At 38.3% G+C, this 24,446-nt stretch overlaps 2 protein-coding genes across 2 annotated transcripts in view; one reads left to right on the top strand and one right to left on the bottom strand.

The window, feature by feature from the left end:
• Window positions 1–24,446, bottom strand: part of PAPPA2 (pappalysin 2) — a 299,157-nt gene that overhangs the window by 222,740 nt on the left and 51,971 nt on the right. The window lies entirely within an intron of this gene.
• On the top strand, window positions 9,357–9,869 carry LOC740252 (protein tyrosine phosphatase type IVA 1-like). The gene has a single exon (XM_054656022.1). The coding sequence runs from the start codon at window positions 9,357–9,359 to the stop codon at window positions 9,867–9,869; it is 513 nt and encodes a 170-aa protein (XP_054511997.1).

A 24,446-nucleotide genomic window follows, 5' to 3' on the forward strand; every position in this document is an offset into this window, starting at 1 on the left:
AACACATGCATAAATGATAAAACTGTAAAGAAAAAGGAAGAAATTATTATCAGAAAAATTAGGATATGAGGGAAGAGAAGGAGTGAAATCAGACAGAAATGTATACACAGGCCTTTCTGAGGCATTGGCAATGTTCTATGTCTCAACCTGAGTGGTGGTGTGAACTCTGTAATTACTTAAATTATGTAAATTATTTAAATAATGCAGTTATGTGGTATTTTGTAATTTTTTTTTAATTTTTACAAATCTTTTTAGAGACAGAGTCTCACTCTGTTGCCCAGGCTGGAGAGCAGTGGCACAGTCATAGCTGACTGCAGCCTCCACCTCCTAGACTGAAGTGATCCTCCTGCCTCAGTCTCCCAAGTAGCTTCGACTACAGGTGCACACCGCTACATGTGGATAATTTTTTAAATTTTTTGTAGACACAGGGATCTTGCCATGTTGCCCAGGCTGATGTTAAACTCCTGGCCTCAAGTGATCCTCCCATTTTGGCCTCCCAAACTACAGGGATTACTGGTGTAAGCCATTGCCAAGTATGTCGTATATACTCTTCTCCACATATGACATTTTTATAATAAAAAGTAAATTATGCCAACTCTATTTTTGAAATAAATTCGATGTACTATACTTTTCAGTATGGGATGCCAGTGGGATGAGAAATTAAGATGGGGAATTATAATCAGACAATTATGTATTGCATCACCAACATATTAGTTGAGTGTTTCTATTCAACTAATGGTAGATAGTGCAACAGAGAGTGTGTTTTATAGAGGCTGAGGACTATTTGTGTATTTACTGATTTGCTGTTTCACTTTAACATTTATTGAAAGCCTGTTACATGTCAGGCAGAGTATTAGGCACCAGGGAGACACAGACGAATGAGACATGAGGTCTAATCTGGAAGGGTGTGTGTTCTAGTGCTAGGAAAGTAGCACCTTTCTAATTTGCCAAAATGACAGTCCTTCTCTGCCTTCCTCACTCCTTCTAGCTGAAGACTCTGACACTCTCCTCCTGTCTTCTCTCCCTCTTCAGCTTCTAAGTTAACTATCTGAACAGGAGCTTTTTCAGCAGGGTGGAATTGATGATGCTGTCAGACTCAGTGTCCAGTGGGTCAGAGTGAGCCCTGGCTTTCTTACTCCTGTGGTATTGACCAAGTCTACTGTCCAATTTCCTTACCTAGCACTGGCCTTAAACTCCTTCTGACAGCTGGACTGCCTACAGACAACAGTCCTTTGATCTGAATAATCGCCCACAATGTAGACCCCAGATATCATCCCTGTGTGGAGGATCTCCGGAAGGCTCAGTGCCCCTTGGCCACAGTGTCCTTGGCTGCTTATTGCTGTTGCCCACCCACTTATACATCCACTCTCCTGCCTGCCCTCCTGGGGATCTGCCCTGCAACCTGGTTAAGTTGCTCTGTCCCAGCCCTGACAAGTTCTCTTTCTCTTCACCTTTCTCCTGAATAGTCCCAGTAGACTTTGCTCCCAAACATCCTAAAATCATTACAACAATGTAAATAAATATGATATGAAAGCACAGAGGTAGGACTGGGATGGGGATAGAAGTAGAAGGAATACTTAAGATGAATCTTAATAAGTGTATCAAATAGAGGATAAAAACAGTATGCCAGCAGGAAGGAATGACTTCTTCAAAAAAATGAAAATGGGAAGAAGCTTGATGTGTTTGGAAAATAACGAGAATTTAGAGAATGATGAGAGATGAGAGTAGAATGATAGATAAGAGGAAAATGAAGAAAGGTCTTAAGTACCTTGCTAACCAAAAAGGTGACAAAATCGGCATGCATTTAATGTATTCTGATCACTAAAACAATGATGCTATCACTGACCTGAAACAATGTAATGCATTCTGCTATTTGGGAATTAGTGTTCCGTCACTCTCATGATTTATAAGGCTTAGTTTTCAAGGAAATCTGAACCCCCGTAGTACTACTTCAGTCATCCACACTATTTCCTCAGGTAGGTGCTAGAAACAGGCAGAGCATCTGCCCAGATGTGCAGCAATTTTAATGGGTGTATTTAAGGACATAACATAGAGGAAGGAGCATAGGTGGTCTTCAGTGAAATATTGTTGAATGTATTTACATTGAATCAAACAAAAACCTGGTCCCTTAGGAAGTCTCCCAAGAATTCTGTATATTTTATTTTATTCATTTGAGTGCCAGGACAGCTATCTCATCCGTTCCCTGTAGGAAATGCAGCTTTAGCCTGGAAAGCATGGCAAAACCGCATCTCTACAAAAAATAGAAAGTTTAGCTGGACATGGTGGCATGCACCTTGTCCATGCTACTTGGGGGGCTGAAGTAGGAGGATCGCTTGATCCTGGGAGGAAGAGGCTGTAGTGAGCTGTGTTCACACCACTGCACTCCAGCCTGGGTGACAAAGTAAGACCTTGTAGAAAGAAAGAGGAGAGAGAGAGAGAGAGACAGAGAGAGAGAGAAGAAAGAAAGAAGAAAGAAAGAACGAAAGAAAGGAAAGAGAGAGAGAGAAAGAAAGAAAAAGAAAGAAAGAAAGAAAGGAAGGAAGGAAGGAAGGGGAAAATGCAGCTGTTCCAGGAGGGATGTCTTCACTAGGGACAGTCCCATGTAAAAGGAGGACTAGCTGTTTTTATGCCTCTACTATAATGAGTGTGGCTCTAATGCTTCCTGGCATTGCTGAAGTTTGCACTATTCATTTCAATGGCCTCCTGACTTTCAGAAACTCTTTACTTCCCAATGAGCCATGTGGCAACAGCAAATTATCAGAAACACACATGGAACGTTTCACCTCTCTGAATTAAAGATACATTGACTTATCTGACCAAAAAGACTTCGTTCAGAGCAGAATGAGAAAGGGAAAAACATTAGGCCAGAGAGTGGGAATGAAAATGGAAGTTCTTGGGGCAGCTATAGAATGATTATAATAATAATAAATGGAACAAAATATGTTGAGCTGGTAGTCAGTGACTTCCCTTACCATTTGCTATGGTCTGAATGTGTCTTTCCAAATTTCCTGTGTTGAAATCTAATTCCCAATGTGATAGTTTTAAAAGGTAGGGCTTTCGAGAAGTGATTAAGTCATGAGGGCACCACCCTTATGAATGAGATTAGTGCCCTCATAAAAGAGGCTCAAAGGATGCCTTTCCCCTTTCTCCATATGAAGACAGAGGTACTGTCTTTGAGGAAAAGGTCCTCACCAGACACCGAATTCGCTGGCACTTTGATCTTGAACTTCTCAGCCTCTAGTACTGTAAACAATAAATTTCTATTGTTTATAAATTACTCAGTCTAATGTATTTTGTTGTAGCAGCCCAAATGGACTAAGACACTATTTTATCCCATTTTTATTTCTCTTGGACTTAAATGGGCAAAACAGTTGATTAGAGCAGCATGATTTTGAAAGTCCCACTATATCATACTAAGCACATAATGTTTTACCAACTCTCTATACATCAGCTGTGCTCAAAGTCAACACCTTAACCTCAGAAAGAGCTGTGCATTCCTATGGCTTACCATTATTAAGTTAGAAAAGGCATTTGCTTCAAGATACCTTGATCTCAAACAAGAGGCAAACCAGCTGGTAAGTGACCTCTGGGCACAGTTGGTGGTCTAAGCTGATCATTCTAAGACCCATTCGATCTTCAGAGATCACTCTTGACCTCCTTAGATCACAGTTTTTATATTTATACCTTCAACAAATTTATTTAGCACAAATTTGTTGAGTACCTACCATGTTCTGTATGCTATATTATCCTAGCAAACTGTGAGAGATTCAGGTTGTTGCATCCATCATATGAGGATAAAACTAATTTCTCAGTATAGAAATTAAATGATGAAATAAATGTAAAATATTTACCTCAGTGCTTGACACAAAAATCAGGACTCATATCATTTCTTTCATTTCTGGCAGTACAAAGATAAACTGGTACACTTCTCTTTCCTCAGGCAACTCAGTGTAAATGCTGCCTGAAATCACCCCAGTGTCTCAGAAGCACTATGAAATGGAGACAAACTACAGATAGCTGATATTTCATGATCTCTGCAAGCAACAACTCCCAATTCAGGTCTAATTCTCAGCATTCTGGGCAGAGAACACCATGAGATCTTTCTCCTGCATGTGTTCTAAACCCTAATTCTATTACCCTCAATAGGTGTTAAGTTAAAAAAAAAGCTGTGAAATATTTCAAATTTAAGTATAATTGATTAATGAGAACACCATAAAGGTGCTGTCAAATAATAATAAATATTAATAAAAACTCTGGCCAAAGACACTCTATAATTCATATGAAGTGTTCTTTATTATTACTTTTTAAAGAAAGAGCAATGTTTCCTGGCATATGTGGGTGGTGTGTTCACTAGAGGCAGTTACTATAACAGACAGGCCATTGAACCTGATCAACTCCTCACTGACAGAGCAGGTTCCTCACAGTAGTTGCTTATGCCAAAAAAAAAAAAAATTGTTGCCATCAACTGGTCGTTTCTGGTTTTGAATGAAATTTCAATCTTTACTTCTAAGAAATTGGCTTTGTCAAAAACAACCACCATTGTGTTCTTTCTCTTTTTGTTTCAGATTGTTTCTTAAATAAGGCCTGGTGTGCTAAATTACTTGGAAGAGTGAGGTCTTATGGGAAAGTTTGGATAGTAGCTACTAGAGGTGTCAGTCATTCCAACTGGGTTAGGGAGCCAGGGTGCCAAGGGGGATGATGGTGAGAACAACAGCTTTGGCCGGTAGGTAGGATATCCCCCGTTTGTCTATCACTGTGCCCAAGGCAAAATCTGAGTTTCCTAATGAGCACATTACATACTTTCTGATTTGGGGCTTGTCATCTTTCATCACAACAAATGCTTGTTGGATTAAAAAAATAAAACAATGACTTAGTCTGCGAACATCTCAGAAGACCCCAAGTAGCTTTCAGATCAATGATTACCAGATGTCCTCAACCTCAGAAGAATAGATTAAGTTATTAACATATTCATGAAGCAACATTCTTACCTGTTATGAATATATTAGTTATGCTTCCTTTTAGTCTTTCAACAACTCCTTCTGGCCTGGGGTTTTCTATTCCTGCTGTCTTCTCTCACTTAGGAGCCACTCTTTTGCCCACCTACCTTCCTCTCTCTTGATCCCTCTCTGTGGAAACTTTAACCTCTTTGCTGGTATCTCTGGCATCTCTATACCTGAAGGCAGAATGTACCTTTAGTATAGAGTCCATAAAAATATTGTTATACCTTTATAAGGAAAATATGGAAAAGGGGAAATCAAGTAATATTTATCTTGAGACAACATACATAAATTTTGAATTACTTTTTATACTCAGCTAAGCCACTCACAGATTTCTGACCCTCAGAAACTGTGAGATAATAAAGATTTGTGGTTTTAAGCTATAATTTTTCATTATTCAGCAACAGATAACTATTATCTGGTAAGACAGATTAACATAGGGGTTGGGAAACTAAAGCTCTAAGGCAAGAAACTATTTTTGTAAATGCTTTATTGGAACACAATCATAATCATTCATTTACATATTGTTTGTGACTGCTTTCATACTACAACAATAATATGAAGTAGTTGTGACAGAAATTGTAAGATCTGCAAAGCCTAAATTATTTACTATTAGTTCTTTATTAAGAAAGTATATAATTATAGAAGAAATGTGATTTGAAATGTCTAGACTATTAATTTGAAAAAGGAACCTCAGAAATCAATTTTCCTTTTTTGCAGATTAAATAACTGTGACTTTAAGAAGTAGGTGGCCTAAATAGCATCAATATAACTAATAGCAAAGCTGGACAAGAAATCCAAATTCTCTATGGTCTAAATGTTTGTGTCTCTCCCCTGTCTCCGAAAAAAAAAATGTATATATTGAAATCCTAATGCCCAAGGTGATGGTCATTAGGAGGTGGGGACTTTGGAAGGTGATTAGATCATGAAGGCACAACCTTCATGAATGAAATAGTGCTTTAATAAAAGATGCCCAAGAGAGACCCCTCACACCATTCCACCATGTGAGAACATGGCAAGAAGGTGCCATCTGTGAGCCAGAAAGCTGATGCTCACCAGGCACTGAATTTGCTAGTGCCTTGGTCTTGGACTTCCCAGCCTCTAGAACTATGACAAATAAATGTCTGTGGCTTATAAGCCACCTATATTATGATAGTTTGTCATAGCAGCCTAAATGGACTCAGACATCTACCTCCCAATCCAGTGGTTTCTTCAATACACCATACTCCCTTCCCTAAGATAAGGCACCAAAATCAATGAATTGTTTTATTATGAGTTTACTGAGTTACTTTAAGTCACTACCGGTCCCTTTACTCAATTTCCTGCAGTAGTATTGTAGTATCATGAATGTGTTACTTGATGACCATATTACTTGATATATTTAAGTTCGTTCAAAAGTATATGAAAAAGAAAAATGGCAGATTACAGAAAGACCCATAGAAAAGGTCACCTAGCACTAAGAACAGTTATTCAATTTAATTTTATTATTTTTACTCTTGTTCAGAGATTTAATAATTGAAAGTGGTAAGCTAAACAGTGTATACTTATTTTCAAAAATTACCTGCTGAATTATATATAAATCCTTTTATAAGAGAAAGCAAATGAGCAGCACCAATTCAACTTCCTGTATCCATAGTAGACATTGTTAATCAAACATAGCATTCTTTCCCACTGAATCAGGTTACAGTCTCAGAATCCTTCTCAATACCATGCTTCAGGAATCTAACGTCATTCAGTCAAAATTGGCACCTGAGTTAAAACTTATGCACTTTCTCTGACATAGAGAACACCTTGCCATATAGTAGTCTTCTTAGAGCTTGTGTAGATATAAGTTGCTTTCAGATCTCTTTTTAAAATTGATTGGCTACTGATTTACTGAAACAATTTAACTTCAATCTGTTTAACTCTAAGGCAGCTCCAAGGCACACATGTGAAAGATGGTACTAATGGGATATTGTATTTGAGAAAAGATTCGTAATTCTGGTTTAAATTTACTGCAAGTTTCAGTTTAAATGCAACTTCCTCCATGAGCCATTCCCGTATGAAGTATGTCCTGGTTTACCTGGGTGATACCAGTTTGTTTCTCAATTATTAGTAGCCATACCCCCTTCGACTCTCAGTGGTGTCCCAATCTGGATGAAAAATTATATGGCTATCCTATTGATGACCCAATTTGGAAGAGGCCTCTCTTGTCTCTAAAACCCCTATAATACTTAATGGTTCAAATGTGACAAATGATTTATCTAGTATAATAGCTACTTCTAGTTATAATTTATGCCCCCACAGCCCACTTCCCAGTCTGGATTACAAACACTTTGAGGGAAGTTGTATTTTACTATTCGTGGTTTCTAAAACAGAGATGCAATGAATACAAATCCCATTACTCTTTCAATCCTAGTGCCTCACACATACTAAACTCGAAGAGAGAATTTGTTGAATTACTTGAGACTGTAAATTCTTTTACAGTTAAAACTATACCTCATTTATCTGGTAAACCTCACAGAGGCACATGGCCTTGGACATCATCTATGTTTACAAAATTGTTTGAATGAATGAACAAATGAGCGAATGCACACAGTACAATTTTTCTCATGCTGTCTTTCACAACACTACAGAGAAATAAACTGGCAAAAGCTCATTAATTAAAATATCAACTAATATGGAGCAAACAAGACTAGCATCTTTTCTTATTTCTCAGTTCATTTGAGTGGTTGACTGAAATACAATTAAGTCTTTTTCTCTGAGTATTTTGGTATGGTAACTAAGAAGCATTGGGTCAATGGTGGCCCATCTCTGAAAATAAGACATAGATCTGATGACCCCTGAAGGCTTAGGTGGCACATCTGGGAAAACTGTTTTGACAAAATGGGACTCAGAATATGAACTACACATGGAGGTCATAAAATTCAATCTATAGTGGCCAAGTTCAAGGTTTAGCTTAATATAAAAATCTGCAACATTCCAAAGTGGAAAAACTAAGGCTAAGAGACCACACTAATCAGTACTTACTGGGGTCAGAAACATCCTGGGAATTGTCTTTCATGATGCAACTTAACTACATTTCTCAAATTCCAGCTTTCACACTTAGTATGTCATCTAGCTGCTCCAAACATCACTCTCACAGCTCCAAAACCCCTAGTTACAGGCCTCAACCTTCCTTTACTGAGCACAGTTTCAGTCAGCTTAGATTTTCAGACAAGTCATTTCAACCAATAAGATGTCCTGATTCCCTAAGAAGGAGCACCTTTTCAATTTCCCATGGAGTTTACTTGGACTTGGAACCTTCTCCATGCACCACAGTTTACTCAAAAATGGACCTAATCCAGCAATCCCACTACTGGGTACCTATCCCAAAAAAGACAAGTCATTATATGAAAAATACACTTGCACACACATGTTTATAGCAGCACAATTTGCAATTGCAAAAATATGGAACCAGCCTAAATGTTCATCAGCCAATGAGTGGATAAAGAAAATGTGATATATATATATGCGCCATGGAATACCACTCAGCCATATAAAAGAATGAAATAATGGCATTCACAGCAACCTAGGTGGAGTTAGAGATCATTATTCTAAGTGAAGTAACTCAGGAATGAAAAACTAAGTATCATAGCTAAGCTATGAGAACACAAAGGCATAAGAATGATATAATGGACCTTGGGGACTCAGGGGGTGAGAAATAAAAGACTACAAATTGGGTACAGTGTACACTGCTCATGTGACGGATGCACCAAAATCTCAGAAATCACCACTAAAGAACTTGTCTGCTGCATCACCACCACCACCACTCTGCCACGACCACCGCCACCTCCTGCCCTGCAGCGCCTGCCACCCCCTATGTCACTGCTGCCTCAGGACCAGCTGTATGATTAGGCCATAATCTTCAGAGAATAAATACATTCCTCAGTTCTGTGGTGTTCTTGGTCACACATTGAGTTTCTGAAGGGCAGTGAAGATTACTGCCAGGCACAGCACAACCTATATTCAGACATGTGAGCTGTAGAAATTGATTACTACTCCACCAAAAAGCCCCTATAAGAGTGGTTATCCTGGACACAAAAGTGTTGAATTGAAATCCACAGAGCATTTTACAAGAGTTCTGACCTGGATGGGGTAAACCTGAGTGCACTTCTTGTCTGTTTGTTGCCTCAGTATTACTGGATTGCAGAATTGCTGCTTCTTGCTAGGAGGTTCATTTCATTTATCATTACTTACAGCTTCACACTCAAAGCACTGAGAATTTCAAGTGGAGTATATTCAAGTAGACTTCAGTTTCTTTGAATCATTTCTGTATTCAATTTTTTAATTATTTCATAACCCTATTGAGTATTTTTTAACTAAATTAATACACCTCGAATGAACCACCCAGCTCCTGTGAAAGTCACATACAAGAACATGAGATTTCCTATTACACACAATCCAACCAATGTGACCTTAAATAAATTTATAGAGGAGCTTAAGAAGTATGGAGCTACCACAATAGTAAGAGTATGTGAAGCAACTTATGACCCTACTCTTGGGGAGAAAGAAGGTATCCATGTTCTCAATTGGCCTTTTGGTGATGGTGCACCACCATCCAACCAGATTGTTGCTGATTGGTTACATTTTGTAAAAATTAAGTTTTGTGAAGAACCTGGTTGTTATATTGCTGTTCATTGCATCGTAGGCCTTGGGAGAGCTCCAGTACTTGTTGCCCTAGCATCAATTGAAGGTGGAATGAAACATGAAGATGCAGTACAATTCATAGGACAAAAGCGGCGTGGAGCTTTTAAAAGCAAGCAACTTTTGTATTTGGAGAAGTATCATCCTAAAATGCGGCTGCGCTTCAAAGATTCCAACAATCATATAAACAACTGTTGCATTCAATAAAACTGGGGTGCCTAATGCTATTGGAAGTGGAACTTGACATAGGACCTAATTTGTTATACACATTAGCCAACATGTTGGCTTAGCGAGTAAGTCTAATGAAGCTTCCATAGGAGTACTGACAGGCAGTTTTACCAGGCCGCAAGCTAGACAGATTTGGCAACCTCTGTGTTTGGGTTACAGTCAACCTATTTAGACATTTGGCAAAAGATTCTTGCTGTCAGTATATAAAATGTGCTTGTCATTCATACCAACTGACCTTTCCCAAAATCAGGCAGTACTGAGTTAGGACGTGTTTAAATCTATTCCCATGCCAGAATCTTATCGATACATAAGAAATTTAGGAAGATTAGGTGCCAAAACACCCAGCACCATACTTGTATGTTTTTAGCACCATACAGAGCTAAAATCTCAGGAACTATGAACACTCTAGACCTTATGTGGTTTATTCCTTCAGTCATTTCAAACATTGAAAGTAGGGCTTACATGGTGATTTGTCTGCTCACTTTATGTTTACGTCTCCCACATTCATACTAGTATACATCAGGTTTGCTTAGCCATTGATATTTTTTTAACCAAGCCTTACAGTGATTATTTCATGTGTTTCTATAAATCTCACTTTGTGCTTTTATTAAAAAACTCCAGGCCAGGCGTGGTGTCTCACGCCTGTAATCCCAACACTTTGGGAGGCCGAAGCGGGTGGATCACGAGGTCAGGATATCGAGACTATCCTGGCTAATACAGTGAAACCCCGTCCCTACTAAAAATACAAAAAAAAAAAAGAAAAAAAAATTAGCCGGGCATGGTGGCAGGCACCTGTAGTCCCAGCTACTCGGGAGGCTGAGGCAGGAGAATGGCATGAACCCGGGAGGCGGAGCTTGCAGCGAGCCGAGATGGCGCCACTGCACTCCAGTCTGGGCGACAGAGCAAGACTCCGTCTCAAAAACAAAACAAAAAAAAACCTCCATTGTGAAAATCACATTGTACAAAAGCACATGTCTTTAATGTCTTCAGACAAAAAAGTCTTACAGTTAATTTAATATTTGCACTCTGAGGTGCAGCTTAACAGGGAGGGCCTGAGAAAAAAATGGGAGGGAGCTATTAATTATTTTTAGCAAAATGTTGCCTTTGTCTTGTACAGAACATATAGAATATGCTCTTTAATTTAGTAAAATATTTTTAAAGGTAGAAATGCTTTCTTATTATAATCATAAACTTCCTGAAGTTCTTGTAATTTTTTCCATACTTATCAGAAGTTGTTTACCGACTTATTTTTGTTTGAAAGTGTGATTTTTTTTCCTTCTCTTCCCAATCTCACTTACAAAAAAAGAAGTGGGTTTCTGCTCATGAACTGATAGGACATCTAATATTTTACATGCCTTTCGAGCTGTGTAACTTAATATTTGGATACTTGATAATTTGTTTTACTATGTAATTGATAAAATGGTGATGTGCATTAATGTTAGTTCAACCATATATTTATACTGCCTGGGGATGTGTGGTTATAGTACTGTGGGAGAAATAATTTGTCAGTGTTTACCAGCTTGTAAAAATGTAGTGTGAGAGTTTAAACATCTAAATAAATAATGAAATGCAAAAAAAAGAGAACTCGTCCATGTAACCAAAAACCACCTGTCCCCAAAAAGCTATTGAAATAAAATGAAATAATGGACTAAATCATTAAAACCCATACTTGAAACCCTGCTTAGTCACAATATGAAGTTTCTAGATATCTGATAAGGCCCTTGCATGAAAACTGACAGGGAGGAAATTAAGAAAGAAACATGATCTCAAATGGTTTGCTTAGTTCCTGGCCAACTTTTCAGGTTTTCATATGTAATAACTGCGAACATTTAATAGGCTTCAAGCAAGGATGACTTAACACCAGATCCTGATACAAGACAGTACGTGGCCCAATTAAGTTAGCTTCAATATCTCTAGGAAAATGACTAAGTTAGACCCTCCATGTGGCAATAGATGGGTCAATCTGATCTCCATTTGACACTTAGTAAAGGCTGGTAAATTAAGAAACAAGTTCAAATTAAAGAAAAGAAAGACAAAGTGCCTCCTCTCATTCCCCTCTTTCCCTTCACTATCCAATTGCTTTATCTCTCTTGCCCTCCCAGCCCTGCTTCTGGGTTGGGTTAGTAGCTTACTCATTCTTCAAAGCAGAATACTGCCTGCTCTAGAAAAAGGATATGGCTTTCTCAGCCCACTCATCATTGGAGTTTTTCCTTATTTCCCAACCTCTCCTGTGGCAATTGCAATGAAGCATGGGCATATAGTTCTTTGTTCTTTTTAAGTTGGGACTTGCAGGCTGCTTTCCATGCCAACTGCAAAAAGAGATGCTGTTTGGTCACCAAGCCTGCAGCCTCTCTGGGGGCCCCACTGTGGACAACACTGAATTAGCCCATTCAAATTTCCTGGAAGTCACATTACCCATTTGACAGGCAGTGCTCGGCTTTATTCTTATTCTGAATTTTTCTTCATACGCTCTTCACACCTGATCATGTTCCTTATTTTTCTCCTTCCCCAGCATTATCTACTCTATTAATGATTATTTTACGTAAAACTAGATGAAAAATACGATGATAAACCTATGGCCACAAAGGCAAGAGAGTCTACTAGGAAAGAAATCTATGATTTCAAACTTCTCTTTCTGAGCCTCAAAAGATAGTTTTGAGGCTATGGAGAGAAGTGGAAGCATGGAATGAAATGCAGAAACTGAGGCATAGACTTTGACATAGTGTCCTCTGCTTCTTGCCTAATACCTTGGGTAGCTGAATACAGTGCAGTGGGGAAACAAACAAGAGCCAGTTGACTTCTCTTTGGATTATCTAATCCAATAATCAACTGGCTCTGTAATTTGAGAGACGCCTCCTCATCCATAAATAAAATGAAATGGTTGAACAAGACGGTCCCCATGGTCCAGCAGTGAAGTTCTGTAACTCTGAATCTGAGTGGGCTAATTATGTCTTTCAGAATTTACCTGGTTGCACCTCCTTAGAGGTTTACAGCAGCTGGTTTCAGAATTGCTTTTTTTCCACAATGACTTGTGAAAGAAGGAAATGGAGTTAGACACATAAGTTTCCTTCACATTTCAGCATTTGAAGATTGACTGGAAAGAGGCTACTGTGAACAATCTCCACTTCCCTCAAGTTTCTACCCTGCCAGCAATCTTCCCCCTCCCAAGAGACAACTGCCTTCTTCATCAAGAAGATCAAGGCTACCAGGAAAAACTTTTTCTAATCTCTGCCTGCATGCCAACAACTCATAAATCTGCATCCACCCTCCACTCCTTCCTTCCAGTCTCAGAGAAAGATGTGTCCTTTCTTCAGTTTGTGTCTGCCACTAGTGCTTGGATTCTGACTCCCTTCCTCCCCGACCTCCAGAAAAGGGCTACTCTCTTGATTCCTCTTCTGTAAAATTGTGCTGGAATAAAATTATTTTAACCCTTCTAGAAAAGGACATTGAGGACATAAAGTGGCCTTTTTCTTGCACTTAGGAGCAGAATCAAAACTGATTCTTTAAGATGATACTGGATTTTTGCATAAAGATATTGTTCAGAACATTGTTCATTACACTACATAGCTTCCTCTATATGAAGTCCCCAGGAGAAATTTCTGTCCAGTATGATTACCTATGGCAGTTGTTCTCTTGAGAAGCTGTTTGTTTTCATCTTGTAAATAGAGTAAACAATGTAACTTACCTACTTCCCTGTTTGTAGTGATTCTGGGAAGCTCAGAACTAAAATGGTGGCCTTGCTCCAGAACTCTAACTCTAATACATGGGCAATCACTTTGTATACTGAATTTGCCACTACCTTAGTCCTTTTTTTTGCTGTTGTTGTTGTTTTTTGGTTTTTGGTGTTTTTTTTTTTTGAGACAGGGTCTCGCTCCGTCACCCAGGCTGGAGTGCAGAGGTAGAATCTCAGCTCACTGCAACCTCTGCCTCCCAGATTCAGGCGATTCTCATGCCTCAGCCACCCAAGTAGCTAGGATTATAGGCATGCACCACCACGCCCAGCTAATTTTTGGATTTTTAGCAGAGACGGGGTTCCGCCATATTGGCCAGGCTGGTCTCAAACTCCTGGTCTCATGTGATCTGCCTACATCAGCCTCCCAAAATGCTTGGATTAAAGGCATGAGCCACCGCAACTGGCCAGTCTTTTCTTATGTGTCCTCATTTTCCCTGTTTAAATTCATATTTCTTATATTAAATTCCTGTATTATATGAACATATAAAATCCAATTTAAGTCCTATCTGCAAAAAGGTATGTTGTAACTAGCACCTAAACAGATGAATGGATACTTATTTCAGAAACCTTTTATTTAGAAATACTTGTCAAAATATATAAGGATTTCTCTAGGCATGGAAATAAAATTCAGATGAGTTAATGAATGGATGAATGAGTAGGATAAATGAAAGAAAGTAAAGCTAAGAAAGGCATTGGAATAAGCCTTAGAAAAAGATTCCTTAGATTTCAGTTTTATTATAATATTGGCCACAATAAAGCCTTGAAATAATATAAGCCACTCAAATTAATCTCATAAAGATGCTCTAATAGCTCCCCAAGAATGCTACAGATAGGAGAGGTTACTACTGCATAGGACATCTTCATTACATATCCTTATCAAAACTTGTGGTGGACTAGGCTACTAATAAAAGAAAAAAATGTGATTTTATCAATTTGCTGACCAAGGGTCAATGATCATGCAGAAAGGTACAAATATGACAGAATTAGGGATGATGACTTTTCCCATTATATTAAAATCTATGGAAAAGGGGTAGAACAAACTATTGAACAGAATACTTATATATAATTACAAGCATTTAATGAAAGTATTATGTGCCACATGAAATTAGTCTGAATAATCATCATTTTAATATTGGACTGTGAATGCCCCATAATGCTACCTTGTTTTCACTTTTAATGGTTAGGTCATTGAACAAACAGCAGTTATTATTATGGTTATTATCTGAAATCTTCTTATAGATGCCAGATGCCAATTCTCTGTGACATTATGCCCCCATATAATATACTCTCTCTACTGGTCTCACTACCCATCTTTCAAAAACAACCTCAAATCCCATTCCCTCCCAGATTGAGTCCTTCTAGTCAGAAAGCACTCAACATATAAATGATTCTTAGAATGATTATTTTGATGACAGCGTGCAGGGTTAATTTGGGGTTAACATGGAGGGAGCCCGGAAGTAGAAAGACAAGTTGGTTAGTTATCATAAAAATTCAGACTTAGGGGGCTAAAGATAATTAAAGATAGCACTTGGCTTTATTCTCCTCAGTACTGCAATTATATGCATACATGTCTGTCTCTCCCACCCGAACTGAGGACAAGAGTCATACTCCTAGTGTCTGCTACTGTGTCTAAATCGTAGTAGATACTCAATAAATGTTTATTATAAACTGAGTGAGTAAATGAATAAATAAATAGAATGAGATGCAAAAAAGGCCATTGTGACTCTTTTTAAAATTCTTTTCTATTGGCTTCTCAGCAAAGCAGAGGAAAGTGAAAACCTATATTAGAAAGAGAACAGGGCCATTTTACTATCTTAATCATCACCACTCTCCCCCAGACCTTGGATGTGCTTCAGGTTGTCGATGTTCCTCATAAAACCTGCTGCCCAGAAATGTGCAGATTCCAGACAAAAACTGACCAGGACTGTGTCTAGGGGGAGCATCTCCTTCAGCAATCTGCACTCTTTCTCCTTTTTAACAGAGCCCAAGATTGTGCGATATTTTTAATGACTACATCACACTTTCATTTCACATGAAGCTTACAGCCACCCAACATCCATGATTATTTTCCCACTGAATGCTGCAAACATAGGTCTCCACCAGCTTGGTTTACACATTTTTTATATCCTAAACTCTAAGTTCATTCCTATAAATCCTACTCCCCCCCACACACAACTTTGCAGCATTAATTCAGCAGGCAATTCTGAGTACCTACTCCTACTGACCACAACTAGGAGACATAGACATTCCTAGGAATGGCTATGGAATAGGAGACATAGCCATTCCTGAACAATAAATCTTCCTGAAAGCAGAGTACAGTAGAGAGGACATGCTCATTGTACTCAGCTTTATGTTTTTATACTCAAATAGGAAAGAGGCCTCTGAGGGGAGATAGGGTACAGATTCCCTATGGGGCAGGGTGATTCATGTCTCGTGCTTTCTGCCTCATGATGAATCCTTATTACTATATAAGGTATGATCCTGCCCTTGTAAAATTCCATGCTGAGATAAATACCTTTTTCACATCTCCTCTTCAATCACCTTAATGTCTTCTTGAGATTACCCATCATCTCATCAAATCCACCACTGAATCCAATGCAAACACTTCCACTTATGAAATATCTTTAAGTCACAAGGCACTTTCAACAAGCATTATCTCATGTGAATTTCACAATATCCCTCTGAGGTAGTCAGGGCAGTTAGCCACTTCTTTACACATCATCCACAGGTACCACTCTACCACAGATGGCCCTCTGCTGCCCAAGCCCTGGAAGCTTCACAGCTCATTGAGAATGGCCTCATGGGCTCTATGTCTCCTGTCTTCTCCAACTACTCTCTGCCTAACTCATTCAGTTCAGGCATGCTAGCTCCTTCCTGTTCCCTCTGCCTGGAATAAATCTAGATTCCACGTGGCTCACTCCCTTTCTTCCTTCAGATATATGCTCAAATATCATCTTTTCAGTAAGACTTTCTATGGATACACTTCGCTTCCATGGCAAGTACTCTCTGTTTCCCTTATTCTGCTGAATTTCTTTCTCTAGCACTTACCACTGTCTGGCCTTTGATCTACACATTTGTTTATTCATTGCTTGTCTTACAGTTCATAGACTGTAAGCTCCATAAGAGAAGAAAAATTTGTTTTCACTGCTGTATACCACACTGCACTACAAAGCTGAAAACAGTGTCTGGCCTAGAACAGGTACTCAATTAACATTTGTTGAATATGAATGAATGAATATGAATGAGCCAATATTTAAATTATGTGACTACGCTGGAGCAAAAACCATAATCTAATTCTTCTCATTTCTAGTTTCCTAGTTCTTTTCACTGTGCAAAAATAATTTTCCTAACCATTTACAACCTACTACCCTTTTCTATCTAGATTACTATAGGAACTTACTAACACATCTTCCTGCCTCTAGGATCCCTAGTCTGTAACACTGATTCTGGATACTGCCTCCAGATTAGTTTTCTGAATAATTACTCAAATATTCAATATTCAATGGCTTAAGGCTTCTGTTTCTAGTACAAAGAATTTAGAATCCCTGATCATCCCTCCACTGAAAACAACTAAAACCAGTGAATAATATACAAAAATAAATTTTAAATACATTGTAAAGTTGGAAAAAGATTAAAGGATATCTTCAGACTCCACATACAAAGTTAAAAGAGGAATCTAGAAAATAAACATTTTCTGAAGCCACTGACTTCTCTGAGGGCTCTCCCTATTCCTAATGCCCAGGAACTTGTTTGACAGTCTTTTGAGAATCTTGAATAAAAAAGGGCTTACAAAGGTAGGGTGTTCGATAAGAGAGCCTCACATAAAGCCAGAATTCCCAAGGACTGCACTGTCGATAAAACAGAGTACCAAAAATATTAAAAATTAAAAAGCCCACTTTATCAAGAGGTACAGCAAGAAAACCTGTATTCCTTGGCCTTGACCCAAAACATAGGGGGAAAATTTTCCCTGAGAATTGTAACTACCAGCCAAATATCACAGATTTGCACCGCAAATTCATAAGATGGTATGGTATAAAAAAATTCATGCCAACAATATATTTTAAAGTGGTTTTATGTTGGTAGTGCCCTAGGCAATTGTCAGAAGTAACACAGCATAGATTTAACTCAGGCTGGAAAGAAATTGAACAGATAAAGTTTTAAGGAACATGGACTCACAATCAAAAATCATAAAGCACCCATGAAGAAACAAAACACTGTGAGGAAGAGCAAGCAGTAATACCAAATATCAGAGCAGCTGATATAAAATATTTTTAAATGCCTAATGTTTTTAATTAAATTTTTTATTTTGAAATAAACTGTAGATTCCCATTGTAAGAAATATTACAGAGTAATCTTGTATACATTTTACCTGGTTTCCTTCAATGATGATATCTTGAAAAACTATAATACAGTATCACAACCAGGATACTGACATTGATCCAATCCATCAATCTTGTTCAGATATCCCCAGTTTCACTCATACTTGTTTGTGGGTGTTTTTATTACTTATATAAGTTCATGTATCCATCACTTTAACATGCTTTTAAAAATAAAAACAGCATATCCAAATTACGAATTAACAAAAATAAATTAAAAATGGCTAGGCAGATGTGACAAAGAACTAAATACAACTTATGGAGATTAAAAGTACACTAATAAAAATTAACAGTTTATTGGTGAGCTATAAAAGCCGGTTAGCCAAACCTAAAGAAAGAGTTGGCTGGGCAGTAAATAAAAAACAGCTATTCAAATGCAGCACAGGACAGCAGAGATATGGAAAAACTGAAGAGATATTAAGGCAAATGGAGGACAGAGGGACAAGTAGTCATATACATTTAATAGAAAGTCCAGTCAACCTAAGTGTCTATCAGTGGATGACTGGATAAAGAACACGTATATATACACGATGGAATAATATTCAGCCACAAAAAGGAATGAAACCTGCCATTTGCAGCAACATGAATGAAACTGAAGGTCATATATTAAGTGAACTAACTCAGACACAGAAAGTCAAATGTTGCATGCTCTCACTCATATGTGGGAGCTAAAAAAGTTGACCTCACAAAGGTAGAGAGTAGAATGATAGATACTAGAGGATTAGGAAGTGTGGAAGTAGATATGAAGAGAGGTAGGTTAACAGGTACAAACATACAATTAGATAAAAGCTATAAGCGCGACTGTTCAACAGCAGAGTAGAGTGACTATAGTTAACAACAATGCATTATATATTTTAAAGCAGCTGGGAGAGAGGAGCTTGAATTGTTCTCAACACATAGCAATGATAAATACTCAAAGTGATGGATACCTCGAAAACCCTGACTTAATCATTACACGTTCTATACATGTAACAAAATATCACATGCACCCAATCAATACATAAAATGTTAGGTATCAATAAAAATAAATATAAAAATAATAAAAATAAAAATAAAACATATATATCTGTTAAAAGAGACATGTATATATCCATATATCGTTTATGGCTCCTAATTGCTTATGGTTCAAATCCCTTAGCCCAACATCTAAGACTATTGTCCAGTATAACTTTTCCAGTTTTCTTCCTCACTTTTCTCTAAGAAATTTTCCTCCTTTCAAGCTGTTCTTTTTAGAGTGGCCTTAACATGTTTGCACATCTGTACTTTGGTTCATGTAATTGACCTTTCCTAACAAACTCTTCTTTCTGCTCTCTACACTGTACATATTTTAAGAAACTCAGCCAGGCATGGTGGCTCATGACTGTAATCCCAGCACTTTGGGAGGCTAAGGCAGGCAGATCACAAGGTCAGAATTTCAAGACCAGCCTGGTCAATATGGTGAAACCCCATCTCTACTAAAAATACAAAAATTAGCCAGGCATGGTGCCGCACACCTGTAGTCCCAGCCACTCGGGAGGCTGAGGCAGAAGAATCGCTTGAACCCGGGAGGTGGAGGTTGCAGTGAGCTGAGATCACGCCACTGTACTCCAGCCTGGGTGACAGAGCAAGACTCCATCTAAAAAAAGAAACTCATCTCTTCTATAAAGTATTTCCTAATCCCTAAGCCCATAGTAGTTTTCCTTTCCTTGCCCTCATTCTTCAAGAATGTATTCTCTGAAATAATCATTACATAATTAAAATCAACAAATACTTAGTTTTTATCCACTATCAGCTAAACATTTTGCTGGTGTGTAAGACTTATACTTAACACACAGTATAGAATCGCAGTTGGAAAATCAGGCTCTGAAGTCGGAGTTTAACTTATGTCTGCTATTGCATAATGATAGGTATTTGACTATCTAAATTTAAGTATAAAATACATATAATCAAAATATTTACTTTTTGTAGCTATGGTGAGCATTAAATAAAATAATCCATGCAAAATGCTTTGTTTCATTGGTATAATTATATATATATGTGTGTGTGTATATATATAAAATATTATATATAATTTTACTATGAACCAGGTACTTCACTTGGATAGCCTAGCATATTTGGGTTTGAAATCTAAATCATGCAATTCCAAGAGTAAAATTAGCATTAAAATTCAGTGGGAGTTACATCACCAAGAATACCAAGGTCTAAGGTCTAAAGAAAAGGACATTACCAGAATTAAACATGTCAGAAGCTTCATCCTCAAGAAGTAAAGATGAAAAACCAGCTCATTCTACTCCGAGTAGGGTTGACATCAGCTGAGAGAGATTTGCAGACCTGGAGCTCTGAGGAGCCCTCCAGCTATCCTGCTCTTTTGGCCACGGTTTCTTAAACCCAAGGTTGGCCAGAAACCTATGACTTCCGAACTAACATGTAAAGATGAGTTAGGCCAGTTGACACTGACTGTCTTCAGAATTTGAACCAAGGTACTATGAGAAACTGTGGCAACTGTCAATAGGATATAAATCTGAAGGGAAAAACTCAATGAGATAAATTAGGAGCCAGAGCAAGCTGAAGCAATGTTTTAAACTAAAGCTATAAGGGAGCAGAAACTATGAGTAATCTAGCAGATTGCTAACAGACATGAATGGTGAGAATGAACTAAGATTTAGAGAAATATGTACCCTTTGAGAGAGATGGAGTTCCTGAATGCCACAGTCTCTGCAACTCTCTAGCTCCACTTTCAGCCCATATGTAATTTTACAATAAATCCAGTTTCTGCAGTTAACATGAGCAGGTCTGTTCCCTACAATTGCAAAATCCTAACTAAAGTGCCTGATAAGGATCTTGCCTAATCTGTAACATCATGTCCAAGAGATCTTGTATTCCTTTTTTGGAGTCTGGTCTTTCTCTCATTCACTGACTCGCTAGGTAAAGGGGATTCATGTTATTAATACTTCCTGGCTATTGTAGCTATTTTTATGCTCATCAAAATTTACCCCATGTTTCAGATTTTTAGAGCCTCCTGGGGACTCAGGTACTCAAATAACAAGTTAATGAAGAAAATGGCTTAAAGCCATTCCCTCCTTAGCTAACATGTTCACACTTCCATGAGTATTGTCAGTTATTTTACTTACTAGATCTAAATGGGGCAACGCTACCATAGCAATGAGACCAGTAGAAAAGTTTACTATAGTGTAGTCTCTGAATACCCTTCTTTTTCCATACATAGTAGTATCCTCTGCCTGTAAATTTTTACTCTACTAAAACCCTTGCCCTACATTGTCATGTCATTGGTTTTCCATCTACATACAGATATATTTTTATATGTATACACTAATTCATTTTTAAAATATCAAATGTGTTCCAAGAACTGTGAACAAAGAAACTAAAGTCTTGTGCAAGAGACAGACAAGAATGGGAAGTTACAGTATGGTATGATAAATATGTATTTAAGCAGGGGTTGGCAGTTTTTTTCATAAAGGGCCAGATAGTAAATATTTTAGGCTTTGTGGGCCACGTGGTCTTTGTTTTAACTGCACAACTCTGCCACATGAAAGCAGCCATAGACAATATGTAAACAAGTGAGTGTAACTGTATTCCAAAATAATTTTATTTACAAAAACACGTGATAGGCCAGATGTGATCCATGGTCCATAGTTTGCCAACCACTGTACTAGAGTAAGAACATTCCTTTTTTTTAACAATTATTTATTGAATACTTAGTCTGTTCCTTTTGCTGTTGTAGGTGTTATAGTATGAGAGTCGCCCAAACGTATAAAAACCCCTTCCCTCATAGAATTTACTTTCTAGTGGAGAAAATGAATATTAAGCAAAATAAACAAAATAGCATGTTTGTGATAAATTCTAAAAAGAAAAATAAAGCAGGGGAAGAAACCATAAAGAGCCAAGACAAGGTGTACAATTTTACGTGAGGTCTCCAGGGAAGGCCTCACCTAGAAACCGACTTTGAAAAAAGACCAGAAGAAAGTGGGAAAGTTAGCTGTGTAGAAATCTGGAGGAAGAATATTCCAGAAAAGTGAAAAGCCACTGAAAAGATCATGCAGTAGGAGTACATCTGGCAAGTCAGAAGGCCAGTGTGGCTGGAGTGCAATAAGGAGCATGGTAAGAGGTGAGGCCACAGAAATGACTGATGCTATATGACCCTATAGATCAGAGTCATGCTGTTGGCTTTGATTCTGAATAAGCTGGTAAGCTGCTGGAGAATTAGGGGGAGAGGAATGGCTTGATCTGAGTTATACCCTAATAGGATTACTCTGATTGCTATGTTAAAAATAGACTCGGGGCAACAGTGCAAGGGCAAAAGTGGGAGACCAGTTAAAAGACTATTGCAATAATCCAGATGAGTGAAGATGGGGACCTGGATTAGGGTGGTGGCTATAGGGGGATGAGAAGTGATACAAATGAGGTAGCTAATTTGTATTTGGGGGCAACAGAATGCTTCCAAGAAGGAGGAATGTGCATCCTAGTTGAGACTTGAAGGATAAGTAGTAGTTATTTAAGTGTTTGTCTCTGGAAATCAGATCCACAACCATTGGACAGCGCTCTGGGTAAGAAGTGAGAGAAACCTTGGAGTTGAAATTAATAATAGATCAGGAGCTTCCTCCAGAGGCTGGTGCTCTGATGGAACCTCAGAAAAACCCCTGACGGACACCCTAACTACATGTCCCGCCCACTACCCACTCTACAACTCTGACATCAAGGGAAAGAGGGCCTGGTTAGGGGAAGACCTACCAACAAGATTTCATTTATATCCAGTCACTGAAGTAATTACAAACCAGAGTCCAAGACAAAGAAAAATGTGTAAGTGTGCAGCTGTCTTTCAAACTCTTAGGCTTAAATTCTAGGAAGGAACCTGTAAGTGAAATCATCTGAAACAGATTGGCATCTGGCCAAGGCCCCAGGGCTAGCACCCCAACTCCTAGGAAAAAGCCGAAGTATTTTGAATAACTGAGTGTAGTTGGAGACTGGGGTCTCTCTGGAAAAATTTCTAAAAGGAAATATTTTTTTTTTCATGAAAAAACTTTTTTTTTTTTATTATACTTTAAGTTTTAGGGTACATGTGCACATTGTGCAGGTTAGTTACATATGTATACATGTGCCATGCTGGTGCGATGCACCCACTAACTCGTCATCTAGCATTAGGTATATCTCCTAATGCTATCCCTCCCCCCTCCCCCCACCCCACCACAGTCCCCAGAGTGTGATATTCCCCTTCCTGTGTCCATGTGATCTCATTGTTCAATTCCCACCTATGAGTGAGAATATGCGGTGTTTGGTTTTTTGTTCTTGCGATAGTTTACTGAGAATGATGATTTCCAATTTCATCCATGTCCCTACAAAGGACATGAACTCATCATTTTTTATGGCTGCATAGTATTCCATGGTGTATATGTGCCACATTTTCTTAATCCAGTCTATCATTGTTGGACATTTGGGTTGCTTCCAAGTCTTTGCTATTGTGAATAATGACGCAATAAACATACGTGTGCATGTGTCTTTATAGCAGCATGATTTATAGTCATTTGGGTATATACCCAGTAATGGGATGGCTGGGTCAAATGGTATTTCTAGTTCTAGATCCCTGAGGAATCGCCACACTGACTTCCACAATGCTTGAACTAGTTTACAGTCCCACCAACAGTGTAAAAGTGTTCCTATTTCTCCACATCCTCTCCAGCACCTGTTGTTTCCTGACTTTTTAATGATCGCCATTCTAACTGGTGTGAGATGATATCTCATAGTGGTTTTGATTTGCATTTCTCTGATGGCCAGTGATGATGAGCATTTTTTCATGTGTTTTTTGGCTGCATAAATGTCTTCTTTTGAGAAGTGTCTGTTCATGTCCTTCGCCCACTTTTTGATGGGGTTGTTTGTTTTTTTCTTGTAAATGTGTTTGAGTTCATTGTAGATTCTGGATATTAGCCCTTTGTCAGATGAGTAGGTTGCGAAAATTTTCTCCCATGTTGTAGGTTGCCTGTTCACTCTGATGGTAGTTTCTTTTGCTGTGCAGAAGCTCTTTAGTTTAATTAGATCCCATTTGTCAATTTTGGCTTTTGTTGCCATTGCTTTTGGTGTTTTGGACATGAAGTCCTTGCCCACACCTATGTCCTGAATGGTAATGCCTAGGTTTTCTTCTAGGGTTTTTATGGTTTTAGGTCTAACGTTTAAATCTTTAATCCATCTTGAATTGATTTTTGTATAAGGTGTAAGGAAGGGATTCAGTTTCAGCTTTCTACATATGGCTAGCCAGTTTTCCCAGCACCATTTCTTAAATAGGGAATCCTTTCCCCATTGCTTGTTTTTCTCAGGTTTGTCAAAGATCAGATAGTTGTAGGTATGCGGCGTTATTTCTGAGGGCTCTGTTCTGTTCCATTGATCTATATCTCTGTTTTGGTACCAGTACCATGCTGTTTTGGTTACTGTAGCCTTGTAGTATAGTTTGAAGTCAGG

The sequence above is a fragment of the Pan troglodytes genome, chromosome 1 (assembly GCF_028858775.2).
Source record: "Pan troglodytes isolate AG18354 chromosome 1, NHGRI_mPanTro3-v2.0_pri, whole genome shotgun sequence".
NCBI classification, from domain to species: Eukaryota; Metazoa; Chordata; class Mammalia; order Primates; family Hominidae; genus Pan; species Pan troglodytes.

Excerpts from the sequence above, each read along its gene's own strand:
- LOC740252 (XM_054656022.1), top strand. The coding sequence starts at position 9,357 with ATGAACCACCCAGCTCCTGTGAAAGTCACATACAAGAACATGAGATTT.